Source organism: Struthio camelus, chromosome 9 (genome assembly GCF_040807025.1).
Source record: "Struthio camelus isolate bStrCam1 chromosome 9, bStrCam1.hap1, whole genome shotgun sequence".
Taxonomy (NCBI): Eukaryota; Metazoa; Chordata; class Aves; order Struthioniformes; family Struthionidae; genus Struthio; species Struthio camelus.
The window spans coordinates 4105263-4120104 of NC_090950.1; the positions used below are offsets into that span (position 1 = coordinate 4105263).

The window sequence follows — 14842 nt, forward strand, 5'->3', positions numbered from 1 at the left end:
CCCCTCTGACCCCGCCGCCCCGCCCCGCCCCCTCCGGCCCCACGGCCCCGCCCCCGACGCATCGCCCCGCCCATCTCCCCGCCCCCGCGAGCCCCGCCGCATCGCCCTGCCGCCGCCGCCGCCGGCCCCGAGGCCACGCCCCCGCCGCTTCTCCCCGCCCCCCGGGAGCCCTGCGGCCACGCCCCCGCGGCCCTGCCGCATCGCCCCGCCCCCGCAGCCCCGCCGCATCGCCCCGCCCCCGCGGCCCCGCCCCTGCAGCCCCGCCGCATCGCCCCGCGGCCCCGCCCCCGCCTCATCGCCCCCGCCGCATCGCCCCGCCCTCACGGCCCCGAGGCCCCGCCCCGCGGCCCCGCGGCCCCGCCCCCGGAGCCCGTTGGGTGCCCGGCGCTGGTTCCCGGCCCGCGGCCCGTTGAGGCCCTGGCGGAGTCGCGGAGCTCTGGGGGTCGGCGGGGGCCGCCGGCGCTCGCCTAGTCCAGCCGCCCGGCTCCAGCAGGGTCGCCTCCAGCACGCTGGCCAGGACCCGTGCCGGGGACGGGGACTCCACCACCTCTCTGGGCGACCTGGCCCAGCGCTCTCTGTCACCCTCACAGGACAGAAGTTTTTCCTCGTGTTCGGAGGGAGCCGCCTGCGTTTCGGTTGGTGCCCGTTGCCGCTCGTCCTGTCACTGGGCACCACGGAGAAGAGTCTGGCCCCCTCCTCTTGACCCACTACTCCAGATGAGGCCTCACCAGGGCTGAGCAGCGTTGAAGCATCACCTCCCTCGACCTGCTGGCAAGGCTCCGCTCTTCCTAATGCAGCCCAGGAGACCGTTGGCCTTCTTGGTCACAAGGGCACGTTGCTGGGTCAGGGTCACTTGTTGTCCACCAGGACCCCCAGGTCCTTCTCCGCAGAGCTGCTTCCCAGCAGGTCAACCCCCAGCCTGTACTGCTGCACAGGGTTCTTCCTCCCTAAGTGCAGGACCCTGCCCTTGCCTATGTTGAACTTCGGGAGGTTCCTCTCTGTCCATCTCTCCAGCCTGTCCAGGTCCCTCTGAACAGCAGCACAGCCCTCTGGTGTGTGAGCCACTCCTCCCAGTTTTGTATCATCAGCGAACTTGCTGAGGGTGGACTCTGTCCCTTCGTCCAGGTCATCGATGAATAACCTGGACACTACTGGAGTCAGTCTTGACCCCTGGGCTGCACTGAGAGCTTCAGGCCTCCAACTAGACTCTGTGCCACTCATCACAACCCTCTGAGCTCTGCCATTCAGCCAGTTCTCAATCCACCTCACTGTCCACTCATCCAGCATCATCAGCATTCCTGAGCTGGCCTGCGAGGATGTTCTCGGAGACAGTGTCGAAAGCCTTGCTGAAGTCCAGGGAGGCAACATCCACTGCTCTCCCCTCACCTACCCAGCCAGTCATTCGACCCTAGAAGGCAATCAGGTTGATTTCCCCTTTGGGGCTCCATGCTGACTACTCCTCATCACCTTCCTGTCCTTCACGTGCTTGGAAATGGTCTCCAGGACAAGCTGCCCCATCACCTTCCCAGGGGTCGAGGGGAGACAGACTGGCCTGTAGTTCCCTGGGCCCTCCTTCTTGCTCTTTCTGAAGGCTGGAGTGACATGTGCTCTCTTCCAGTCCTCAGGCACCTCTCCTGAGCACCATGACCTTTCCAAGATGGTTGAGAGTGGCCTTGCAAGGACATTGGTCAGCTCCCTCAGCGCTCGTGGGTGCGTTCTGTCCGGGCCCATGGACTTGTGGATGTCTAGTTTGCTAAAGTGACTCCTAACCCAATCCTCCCAATCCTGTGCCTGTCCTATCACTGGACACCACTGAGAAGAGTCTGGCCCCATCCTCTTGATACCTTTCCTTCAGATATTTAAATGCATGTACGAGATCCCCTCTCAGTCTTCTCTTCTCCAGACTGAACAGTCTCAGCTCTCTTGGCCTTTCCTCATATGAAAGATGCTCCAGTCCCCTCATCATCTTTGTAGCCCTCTGCTGGACTCTCTCCAGTGTCATGACTCTGTTGTACTGGGGAGCCCAGAATTGGACCGCTGTCCCCAGAGCTCTGAAATCCTGTTTGATAGTTTCCAAGTTGCCCACTTGGTATCGTTGGTGCCCATGTGGAAGAGCAGCAGAGGGCAATAGTCGGCCGTGTGGGCAGGCCTCGACAGTCTCTCCATGACATCTCGGATTCCAGCCCCCAGCAAGCAGCAAACCTCTCTAGACAAGAGGTCAGGCTGGCAGACGGGTGCCTCTGTCCCCTGCAGCAGAGAGTCACCCACAACAATCACTCGCCCCTTCTTCTGGGCGATCCTGCGTGGCACAGGGTCCGTCAGCTCCGTTGCTTCACTTGAAGCCGTGCCCAGCTCCTCCTCAGCTTGGAGGGCGCTAAACCTGTTCGTCAGCTGCGAGTCTTCAGAAGGAGCAAGAGCCTTTCTCCTCGTAGGAGAAGGGACCAGTTTCCAGCCTTCATCTTCTACAGAGTTATGACTTACTCTTCCACATGCCACAGAGCCCACCTGCATCTCCGCTGCTGGGAGGGGGCTGAGGCTCCTGAAGCTGTAGGGTCTCTGGGAATATCCTCTCTATCTCTCGCTTGTCCTCTCGGATGCTACGCAGCCTGCTGACCTTCTCCCGCAACTCCTTTACCTGGCGACCCAACTCATCAGCGACAGCACACCTTCTGCAGAAAAGTTGACTGCCAGCCCCAGCCTCCCGGAGAGGCCCCAGGCGCTCCCTGCCGCCGGAGACCTGCCGAGCTGCGTCCGCTGGCAGAGGGTCTGTCTGGGTGGAAGCCTCCGACATGGCAGACGCAGACGCGGCGACTCCAACAACTACCGGGGAACGTGCTCTGCGGTGTGTCATAACCCTCGCCGAGGAAGCGGACGCTACTAAGCCTGGAGACAAAGGCGCCTTCTTGCTCCCTGCTGCGTCCGTTCGCGGTGCTCGTCCTCCTCCAGCTGCTCTGCCCCACTTGGCGCTGCTGGCCTTGGGGGGACCCGGGTGTCCCAGGCAAGCAATCCACCCTGGCTTTGGGGACAGGGCCAGGCTCTGCCGGGTCCGCCCCCCAGTCACGTCCGGCAGGGAAGGAGTGTGGCTGGCTCCAGCTGAGGAAGTGGGAGAGACCTGGCCGGACTCCCACCCTCCGCCTCCTGGAGCCCCACCTCTGGCACGGCACGCTTAACTCCCCGCCAGCCCGCCGGTCCACCACTGCTGTCCCCGTCCCATCCCGAGCCAGGCCCCCCACGCCGCGCGGGATGCTCTGCTTCTTGCTTCTCAGCGGGGTCCTGGCCTGCGGGGCGGACCAGGCGGGTAAGACGGGTCCCCGGTGCCACTGTCGTGGCGGGGCTGGACGGGGAGCACCCGGCGGGGATGCCGGCCCCGACGGGGACTGCCTCCCAGCCTCGGGGCCGGCCAGGAGGTTTCGGGGCTGGCGGTGGCACGGCGGAGACCCGGGGCAGGATGCGGGGAGGGGAGCAGCGCCAGGTGACAGCCCGCCTCTCTCGCAGCCCCGCTCGCCCTCACCATGCTGCAGCTGACCCGCGTCTCCGACGGCCGCTCCGAGTTCTGGGGCAACGCCACGCTCAACGGCCAGCTGAGCCACCGCCTGGAGGGGCTCAACCTCAGCCAGGTGCTGCCGCTGGAGCCGCCGGCCGCCTGGGCCAGGAGGAAGGAGGACGTGGCCACCTACCTGAACTACTTCGCCAGCATGGTCCGGCTCATCCATAAGGAGAGGCCCATCAACTGTGAGCGACAGCCGGCACGGGGACGCGAGACCCTGGAGGGAAGCGGGGCCGGGGACGCTGGACCCCGCGGGGCTGGGGACGCTGGGGAAGGGGAGCCCTCCCTGCTGGGCAGCGCTGGGGGACGGTGGTCCAGGGACAAGCGGAGGCAGGCTGCCCCTATCCCGAGCGAGGGGAGCAGGTGGGGACAAGGGCACCCAGCTCCAGAAAGGAAACGGAGCCCATATATAGAGACAAGAATTTCTTAGCAGGATAACTGAAGCCTGAGCAGTTCAATCGAAGAATCGTTGCAATTTCAGTTCTAGTTATTATAGATTGGGACAGAAAGAAAAATGAATGCTTCCATACAGAAAAAGCCTCCGGGACAGTGATATCGATGAAATGGCTGCAGACACACTCCCAAGTGTCTACCTCTTCTCCAGGGGTTGCACTCACCCTCCGCTGGCCCTCGGGGCGGTAGGGACCCTGGGTTGCCAGCATCCCGCCTGCATCCCACCTCCTTGGCTGGGAAGAGCGGGATGCTGAAGGCGATGGCTTCTCGTTGCTCCCTCTCAGAGCTGCTCGGGGTCCTTTTTATGCGCTTGCCCACGTAGTCTTGCGCGTTGCTCTCCCTGCGTTGGTCTGCCAGCGTGCGTCACCTCTGCAGCCGCTGCGCATGGGCTGCTTTATGCGGGTTAGGCGCTTGGCCTCTCTTCTCTCTGTTACCCCCCAGCCAGTTGTGTCCAGCTGCAGGTCTGCGTTTCTTTGACGGGCCATCGGGGAGCGGTTTCGAGCCTTGGGGTCGTCCGGTGACCCCGCTTCTGTACCGGCCGGTATTCTTCCACGCTGCGTTCTTGCAGGAGGGTAACAAATAGCTCAGTCCGGGTTGAAAAACCGCCTCTCCCTTCTGCCCGTTTAAAATTCAAGGTGGGCCGCACAAAGCTAAGGACAAGTAAAACAAAATTAAGCGTTGCCACCCGGCCTGACGCTGGCGACGGCCATCCGGGTGGAACGGGCTGCCGAGGGCAGGGAGCAGAGGGAGGGAGCGCTCTCCTCCAGCCCGGCCGAGCCGAGCCGAGGCGGCCCTTCCTGACCCACCTTCCCTCTCCGCCTGCCGCAGACACGCAGAGCCTGGGCTGCCGCCTGGGCTGCCGCCTCTTCCCCAATGGCACGGCCCACAGCTTCTACGAGGTGACCCTCAACGGCACGGCCTTCCTCACCTTCCACGTGCCCAACGCCACCTGGGAGTGGCGCTGGCCCCGGCGGGACGCGGTGGCCACCTTCGCCCACAGGGAGCTCATGAAGTACCCCCAGACCACCCAGGCCCTCCAGCGCTTCCTTAACACCTCGTGTGTGGACATCCTGAGGGCTCAGAGCGCCAGGACAGGTTGGTGCGGGACGGGGCACGGGCCGAGAGCAGAGGGGAACGGGAGGGACGTAGGGGCCTTCCCAGCCCCGGGCCTCACCTCCAGCGGTTTTCTCTCTCGCAGGAAGACAGAGCGGCCGGTCGCACACCCCGCTGGTGCTGGGTCTGATGCTGGGCACCTTCGCCTTGGTGGGCACGGCCATGGGCATCTACTTGTGCACGGGTGGGAGCTGCTAGCGGCTGGCGCAGGCGTCCCGCCTGGCTCGGCGGTGGCCACGGGCCGGTGCTGCGCTCCGCGACGGACACCTTCTCTCCGGCCTTTCCGCCACCGCTGCGGACTTTGCTGCTGAACTTGGCCAGCCGGTTCCCTGCGCAGCCCCGGCTCTGTCCGAGCGCCCAGGGCTGCGGCGGCGCGCCGGGGACGGTCCCCAAGCCGGGCAGTTTGCTGCTGACGTCCGTGCGTGCCGAGACCGGCTGCAGAAACGTCACGCTCGGCGTGGATGAAAAATGGATGGGAAGGGGTGGGGTGGGGCTGAAAACAGCAGAAGAAACAGCCGAAAAGGGGTTAAAAGAGTAACCTGCCGGCTGTTCAGCGAGCGGGGGGGATGCGAGTTTTTTCTCATGCCCAGGAGGCCTGTGCTCTGCCTAAAAGACTGGAGGGCTCAAGGGAAGACCCAACAGATTGACACCAAGGGCTGGCAGCAGGGTGGCCACGTGTCACCTACACCGGTCCCTCTCCCGCCAGCCCCGCGGCGAGGAGAGAGCCAGACCCCGCTGCTGATGGGCACCAAAGAGCTGTCAAAAACTTGGTTTGCTGCTGCTGCTGATCAAGAGGACCCCAAGAGACGCAGCGCGGAGCTGGTGGTTGGCGCCCGCACGGCACGCGTGCCGTCCTGGCCAGACCCCTCGGGCAGCGGTGCTGGCGGGCGCGCGGGTGCAAGAGCGCGCGTGCACGTGAAACAACCTCGCTTTGAGAGTCTCCTGCAATAAAATCCTCCCCTTCCACCGCGCTCTCGTGGTGCGTTTCGTTACGCCGACTGCCTACGAGCCCAAACGGTGCTGACACCGGGCTGGGAGTTGAACTTGTCTCCTCACGGTGTTGTTTTCACTCGCTTTAGCTGCCGCAGTTTTTCTAACGACCGGCTGGCGATGCTTAATTTGTTTTCCTTTTCCTTATCTTTGCTGGACACAGCCAAAGTTGAACCAGATCATTTTTCTGTGCAGGATGAGCAATTTATGACTCTCCTGTAAAGCCGTGGCTGAGAGCAACGCAGGCCCGGTAGGTCAGGAGAGGCCTCGAGAAGCGGGGAAGCCAGACATGATGCAGAGCAGCGACGGCAAGGGGTGACGAGCGCCAAGACCCGGGCTGGTACTGGAAACCCCAAGGCTAGAAACCACTTTTTCTGTATGATAGACTTCATGTCATTTCTCTTTCTTTCCTTTTCTGTAATAACTGGATCTGAACTAATAGCGAGTCCTTGGTTAGACTGCTCACATTACGCTAATCAGAAACTCTGGGCCATTTTTCCCCTTTCGCCCATTACAAGGTTTCTTAGCGTTACCACCACATCATGCTTTTCACTGCCAACACGAGGGCTGGGAGCACCGGCGCTGCCCAGCTGCAGCTCGCTTTGCGTGCAGAGGACCACGTAGCTCCGGGCACCAAACACGGGGAGGCCCCACGGCCCACAGGGCGAGTCCCAAGGAGCCCTCCTGCTTTAATTTCCAGCTCCTTTATTTCCAAATACCCTTTCCTCGCTGTCAAAGCAACCAACAAAAAGAAAGGGTGGGCCGGGGGAAGACGGGAAAAGAAACACATGACCGAAATGGGATGGGAAGATGACATAGCGGCGCCTGTAACCAGGGACTTAGAAAGATGTCTCAAAAGACCACATTTCATCCGCTCGAGCTGCCAGGTCACCCTGGCCGGAGTCCATCTCTGGAGCCAGCCGGCTCCTCCACCAGAGCGATGCGTTCACTCTCCCCTCGCCGGGTCCGTCAGTGATGGAGCCACAGTTCTCCCCACCCTTTAGTGGATTCATTTGCAAAACAGAAATGCCGGCCAATATTTAAAAGGAATCAAAACAGTGACAATAAAACATATGAATGTCTTTGCTCAGCATCTAAACAAGTGGCCTCGTTGATAGCTCTGCTCCGTGCCAAGCCTGGCTGGGCTGCGGGGTCCCCACCGTGGACCTCAGGAGACAGGGTGCTTGCTCTGAGGGTCAAGCTTAGCCTTGCAATTGCTACATGTCTCCAAGAGAAAGCACTTGTTACCCGCTTGCAGGGCGTTCGCGTCCCTGTAGGTCTCTGCCTTCGGCTTTCCAACACGGGGGCATTGCTGGTGTGCGCTAACAGAGCCGTGGGGCTGGCAGCCTCCGAGGTTTCGCTGGCCCTCGGGCTCCCAAAAGCCTGCCCGCCCCAGTGAGAGGTGGGCCACTCTGGCTCCAGAGCGCCTGCTCTTCCTACGCTAGTGCCAGAAGAGATTTCGTGCTGCGGTCCTGAGATTTTCTGCCGCGGAGGCCTCCCTGTGCAGCATCTCCTCGCGCCCACTCGGGCAGCAGAGCATCGCTCCCGTGGGACGGCGACAGCAAGCAGGGGCAAAGCACCAAGGCTTTGCAATGCGACTCCACACCTGGAAATAAGGATGGAGTCGGGGTAGGATTCCTCCTTGCCATCGTAGCGTGGACAGGAGCCAGCTCTACCTGTGTAGGAGGTCAGTCCCAGCTGGGATCTGCTCGAGTTGAGATGGGTTCAACCAAAGCTCTCTGCAGACCAACAGCTTTGGATTGCAGCTGGGCGACTCATCCACAAGGTCAGGGGTGCTCTGTCACAGCAGGGCAGAGGAGCTGTTCCATATCCTGCCCGGCCCCCTCCTCCTCAACATTGGCTGACGAGCAGGGGGGGACGCACACAGCGGGCTCCGGTCGGGAGCGCGCCATTTGACACGGGCTTTCAGCAGAGCTGCTGCCTGGGATGCTGTCAGGCAGGAGAAATTGGAGCATCTGGAACAACAGGGCTTGTTTTGCTTCTTGCTTTTGAAATGCGTCATCTTTTGGAGAGATTAGGAAGTCTCCACTTCAAACATTTCTGGAAAAGCCTTTTTCCTGTTTGTTGGGCCCCTGTGCTCGCCTGGCTAGGGCCGAGGGAAAGCGCTCCAGAAAGCAGCTGCGCTGCCATGCTTTGGAAGATGAGCTGACTTTGCTGCTGCCTTCTTGAGCCTTTGAGAGCAGCCACAACCAGCACTGGCTAATCCAGAGATGGTCTCTGCCCCCGACCCCGAACCACGGCCCACCGGCTCCCCGCTGCCTGGGCGCAGGATCCCACGCACCTGCAAAACGCAATCTGCAGCGCTGCTTGATACGCAGCAGCCTTTGGGCCTTGGGAACACCCAAAGGGTGGAAAAAGGCAGCAGAAGGCGTGACAGACTTTGTCCAAGCTTCCTACAACATTCCTGCCCGGACCTGTGACCACGGACCAACCCAGCCCAAAACAGCCAGCCCTGTATCCCAGGGCCTCCTCCCCGATGGTGGGCAGCACCTGCGTCAGAGCTGGGCGCAACAGCAGACAGCAAAAGGAAGGATTACTGCAATAACGCTCCCTTTCCTCCAACCCCCCCGGCACCTCTCCTCCCCACCGCGCCGCTCACAGACTCCCTCTTCGCTGGGTCCCCAAGGCTTGCCGCAGAGCAGCGCCGCCGCCGCGGCACGCTGCGGCCACCTGGCACGGCCACCCGGTCCCCGAGGAGGCGACCGCTGGCTGCAGCTGCAATCTGGGCTGCTTCCAAAGCGCTGCCTAAATATTTACCCTTTCTTTGGCAGCTGCCATCCGCATGCGTGGCCTGTCCTTTTCCAGATTTGGCCGTGCTTCCGCCCTCAGTTATATCTCGGGACAAATGCTAACGTTCAACTGCGTATCCGGTCAAACAAGAGCTGTTTTCAATTTGCTCTTTGGTTTCTTCGCTTTCTGCAAAAGGGCAAACCAACCACATGCATTCCTTCGGAGAGCTTTATCGAGCCCCATGGGCAGCATCTCCCGAAAGCAAACAATCCCGATCTTTTGTATATCGATTGCCATATGAGGTTTTTCTTCCACACACACCAAACGGTTTCCATCACTCAGTTCTGCTATCTTTATTTTGGATAACTGTTGAGATAAGATGCCCAGCCTTGAACACAGTATGTTGTTCTAGTGAGTAAGATGATGCCGGCATACTATTAATTGAATTTCCTCTTCCCCTCCGTGCATGTCCCATGGCGGGGGGGGGGGGGGTAACCAAAGCACTCCCACGGGCTGGTGTTTCACGGAGCTCGCTGTGGCTAAGGGTTTCCCTCTGTGGCTCTGCTTACTTCAGAACGAACGTAAGGGGAGTGAATAATCCCTTTCCACCGCCTTTCAATGGGTGGCACACGGACAGCACACGCTATTATTAAGAGCTCTTGCTCAGAGATCAAAGTTTTTTCCTCTGGCCCTGACTCAGAGATAAGGATAGCACTGCTGAACGCCAGGCTCCTGCTGGGACACGTGAGGCTTGAGCTGCAAGGGACGGGAGACCGCTCGTTTGTGGGTTCACGTATCCTGGGCGCTCGAAACGAAGTCAGCGCGTTCTCATCTCACCGGCACGATCCAGCAGGAACGAGTGGTCCCTTGTTGTTCCCCCCTCCACCGCCTGCTGGGGAAAAGCCTTCCACGCATCAGCTCCCGCGGCTCGGTGCAAGGTCAGCCTCCCCTGCTCGCGTCCTTCACGAGTCTCCAGCCCATCCGGCTGCTCGCAAAGCGGCCTGAGCTCCGAGCCCCAGCCTCGGCTGGTGGACCCCACGCCATGCCCATCTCCTTCAACAGGGCCACGTTTTCAAGAGCTGCTGGGGTCAGCGATGAACCCTAGCTACTGCTCAGGCCGGGACGGAGAAGGCAATAACTAGGGCCTTCGGACAATGCCAAGAGCTGGGAGAACCTGGCTTTAGCCCAGGAGCTCACAGCAAAACGAGAGTCATCACCACGAAAGAAACTTTTGGCCAAAAGATGAACCTCGTGCATCAACTAGAGAACAGCCCGAGAGGTGCAGCCTAGCACATGCAAGCCCACAGTCCTGCTACGGGAGCTGCGCTGGCAGGCATGATGTAGGACAGGTGCTCAGGCCATTAAAAAAAAAAAGTCAGGCTAAGAGCACTTATTGAAATGGGCCTGTGAAAATGGACACGCTAGGCTGGAACAAAAGCAGGGGACTGCCTTTGGCATCTCCCCCTGCTGTGGGGCAGGGCCACCGCTCACGTTCCTCCAGGAGCGAGGACCGCCTCTGCCAGAGGTGTCCCTTCATTGCCTCCGAGGCGTACCAGCTACACCAAACTTCCTATCGCCAAGCTTAAGTCTCCCATTCTGAAAATTAATCTGTTACATCTTTCCTCATCATCGGGACAGGAAAAAGGGTTTATTTTCATAAACACTCCGCATTTGGTGCCTGGGATGACATCATTGTCTCTTTTCTGGACTAAACAAGCTCTGTTCTTTCAAGCTTTCCTCAAAGGTCACATGTGTTTTCGCTTCTGGAAATTTCCAGTTTTAGTCCATCTTAAGCCTCACCGATGGTGGCGTGAGTGGATTTGCTATAGGTGCAATCTCAAGACAGCACTGGCTTGTCCTCCTAGAGCAAGAGTTGCCTTTTTTGGCAACGTATTTCTGAGCTGTGTTGAATTTGGCATTCTCAGAAGCACAAAGATCATCTTCTGCCGCATCATCCCTATCCAGTAAGGCCTTTTTCATTTGTGCGTTTGCCGCCTTCTTTAGGCGTACAATAACTGACTTTGCATGAGGCAAATAAGACAAGGGACAACGCTGTATCACCAAGAAGGGGACAGTTACTTGCACAGCAGAAGACCTCAGGCTCCCATCTGGCCTTTGCATCCTCCACCCCAAGGGCCAACAGTCCTTCTGCCTGTGGCAGCGTTGACATCCATCAAAGCCTCTTTATTCCTGCAAGACCATGGGAGGGATGTTGGTGAGGAGTTATGTTGGAGGGTAGAGGCGGTTGGGGATGATTCAATGCCTATTTTTCATCAGCCCCCTGCTTCCACATGACAGAAGGCAGATCCTTGGAAATATTTAATGGCAGAGGAAGAGGCTGCGCTGACAGTGTTCGAGTCCTTCCTTGTAGGGCGTACGGGTGCCCAGGAACCATCACTGCCCTTTTCCTTTCAACTCCCAGGTCACTGTGCCTGACCCAGCCAGAGGAAACAGGAGGAGAAAACTGGCTTCTGGCCAGAGTCAATACTGAGCTTGGCTACTTAGCAATCTGTTCGAAAGGAGGCTTTCGGGCAACAGGATAGCACCACGCAGCTGGAACATGCTGCATCAGCTGGCCACTGCACCAAGCCCTCGGTGCCACCCTTCCTGCTGCAGCCAGGCTGTCCCCTCAGTACCTTGGTCTGAGCAAACGGTCCCCTTGCAAGGCAGTGAGCAAACAGCGCTGCTGCTGCTCCTGCAGACTGTGGCACCGCTCAGCTCGACAGCGAAGGCATGGGAACGGAGATGTTGTTCACTACCTAAAAGTCATGGAAAACACGCTGGAGAGGAATCTTCATTTCAGAGCCATTCATCTTCCCTTCCCAGCTGGGACTAGACTATGCCACCAAGGCTTTCAGATGTGCATTTAAGCAGCTGCACTCTGGGAACAAGCACTGCTAATTTAAGCGCCTTCAGAAGGAGAGCAATCTTCTCCTGGCATCAGCTGCTTCTCCCCTCCTTTCTCCGCTATCTGCCTTTTGAAAGCAAAAAAGTTCACATATAGATAAGCACTTTAAAATAACAAGGTCTTAGGAAGAAACAAACCAGTCCGCACTGTTCTTACAGAAGTTTCCATGGAAGACAAACTGTGCTGTTGGTGAACGCTTTCACTCCCTGCCTGGACTCTGGGAGAAGGGCGAGAGGAGGGGATGCTCTCTGTGAGCAGCTTAACTTGCTGGGACACAGGATGCAGGATGGCAGCGGCTCTCTGCCCAGCTGCACACCCGGGCAACAAAGCCCCACAGGGCCAGACGACTCCTCGGGACTCTGGTGCTCCATTCTGAAGTTGGCTCCAAAACAGCTTACGACAGTTTGTGGAGTTCAGAAGCTGGCCAAACTATGAGGCCGAGAGCTTCAACACCTAGTCTGGGATGGGCAACACACCTTCACGTCCAGCAAGCCCAGACCATGCAATGACAGAACTGGAAAAGAGTAAAGCAGCTGCCTTTGCTTCTCTCTCCTGAGAGGAGGTTGGTTGGCAAGATGCCTTCTAAAAAAGCAGTACTGAACCCTGTTTTGAACCTCAAGGTCTACCTTTGCAAAGCCGTGCTAGTAAGGGAAGCTGCTCAGCAAGCCAGCTGAAAAACAGATGGTCTCTTCCAAATATTTAGTGACCAGAGAGAGACTTCTCCAAGCAGGATGCTTTCCTCTCTGAACTACTTATTCCCTCCTTACATGTCACAGGACAAACATATACTGGGATCTGCTTCCACTGTGGAAGAATCCTCACCGTCTCTGAGCAAACGCTCTGTAACAGGTATTTCTCCCACCAGAAGAGCTGCAGGGAATATTTGCCAATGCCCTGAACCAGGAGCACAAGCTCCCCACTCCAAAAAATGAAAAGCTGGCTGACGCCTAAGCTTTGCCGTTCTCTCATGCTCCACAGGTTTTCTATAGCAGAAAGGACCCAGCGATAAAGGCAGGCCTTACAGAGCAGCCATCGCCCAGCAGCCCGAGTCAAAGGGGCTCCAGGTCAGGTTTTTTCCTGTTGCTTTTCTTCTGCATAAACCTATTAAAGGACTGAAATTAGAAAGCTGCCAGTCTTCCTTTGTGTAAAGTTATTCCATGCAAAACACTAAGCCAGAAGCACATGCTCACTTGCTTAGCAAATGTCTGAAAGGGCTGCAAGAGTTACCTAGCCTTGGCCCCTCTCCCGAGATATCTGCTCCCGGGTGTTGTCCAGGACAGCAGAGTCTTTGCCTCGATGCAGCTGTGGAGTCCTCATCACATCTGTTCCTTTGGCTTTCCAGGGATGGCAGTGGCTCAGCTGTAGAGTGCCAACAAGGAGTTGACGGGGGCAGTATTATTTTGAAGCAGAGCTAAGTGAACCTGTGGTTAGGACCTAGGGAAACATGCAGAACTTTTGGAGGCGACCAAAGACATTCACTTGAGAAAACAGGGTCCCATCTCAGCTAAATAATGACCATATGCTTATTTAAATACCCCCTTCTCAAAGTGGCAAGGGCTTGTCATGAGCCACTCCTGAAACATGCTTCCAGGACCTGCAATCATCCTAGGAGATTATGAAGCTTCCATTGGGCAAGTGGAGCAAGCCCAAACGTGTGGAAATAGGTAATGGGACCTCTGGGAAGCACCAGCGTACACTGCTGCCCAGAAACAAAGGAAGCATGGAAACACTGGAAGCTTTGTTTGAAAGTAGGAAAGGCAAAGAGCTGTGCACACACGCTACAGAGTAGTGAGAGCAGTGGGGGAAAGGAAGACAGAAGGAAGGATTGTTTGGTAGGATTTTGGAGTTAGCAATTCCCTTTCTGCTTTTCTTCCTGGATCACGTTTCTTTGCATTACCAGCAGCGCAAACGAGGGAGTGAGTCTGCTGACTTGCCATTCAGCCTCACCCTGGCAAAAGCTGCTGCTTCTGCAGCCACTATTGTTGCTGTTCAGTACAGCGATGGCTTCTCAAAGCAGTACAAATCCACAGCTTAAGAAAACACTTACAGGAAGAAAAAAAAACTAGCAGGGAAAGGAAAAGCAGTGGCAAGAACAAATACTCGTGCTTGAAATGAATGCACTGCCTGCTGGTAAGGAAGGTGGGGAGGAAGGGTTATGCAATAACCACGGAAAGTGCTCATGCACAGAAGCTGAGATTTTGGTGCAAGGTCCCAGCTTTTTGGCTTTGTCACAACAGGCTGAGCGTGTGATGAAGCAGGCCACGTTGTTTGGATGAAAGCACTTATCAGGCTCCAAGCAAAGTATGCTGGTTCAGCCAGTCCTGCCTTTAAGTAGCCAAAGGGAATGGCCTGTTGCTACCTCTTTTCCACAGACCCCAACTACAAGACAGGCAAGGCCGCCCAGCTGAGAGGAGCAATCGTTAAGCGGACTCTCACAGGGCTGATCTAACTAAAACCAGCCCCATGCACAGGGATACGAAAAGGCAAATTTCTCTGAAATCAAACAAAGCTAAGGAGGGGGGCAGCTGGCTACAAGCCTGGAAGGAGCTGGTCATCAAAAGGGCAGACATTCAAGGTAGCAACCTCAGCCAGGATTAACGCCTTCCTCGAAATCCTCACCAAAGAGTAAGACGAGCACTGAAACTAAACGTCTGGCAGCCAGGGTTTGTCTGGCCCATCTTGCTCAGATATTCCCAAAGCCCCCACCTTGCTCTGCCAAGGCAAACGCATAAAGCATCAAACAGGAAACCTTCCCTGTACTGCCGTTTCCGATGCGTCAGCTCCTGCTGCACAGCAAGAACGGGAGGCTTGGGTAGGACGTTGTAGACCACTGGCTGGCAGCACGCAGGAGCGGGCCAGAGCTCCCTACCTCTCCACATTGAGGTATCTTGCACAAGTTAAAGACATAAACAAACAAAACGAGAAAACCTTGTATCGCCTGCTGCTGCTCCCCAATAAACACTTTTTGGGTGAAACACATGTCTCTAAGCATCCATTTCTCAGGAGAGGGAGGCAGGGGATGAGCATCAAGCAGCTGCTACAAGGAACCCACTTTATAGCCCCTAAAAGCATGGAAGAAA

General features: G+C 57.7%; 1 protein-coding gene across 1 annotated transcript; it reads left to right on the plus strand.

The window, feature by feature from the left end:
• The first annotated feature begins 2855 nt into the window (after nt 1-2855).
• On the plus strand, nt 2856-6084 carry PROCR (protein C receptor). Its single transcript, XM_068955159.1, has 4 exons — nt 2856-3298; nt 3496-3732; nt 4829-5095; nt 5199-6084. Exons 1-4 carry the CDS (start codon nt 3244-3246, stop codon nt 5309-5311), a joined length of 672 nt encoding a protein of 223 aa, XP_068811260.1. The 5' UTR covers nt 2856-3243; the 3' UTR covers nt 5312-6084.
• Nucleotides 6085-14842: the final 8758 nt, after the last annotated feature.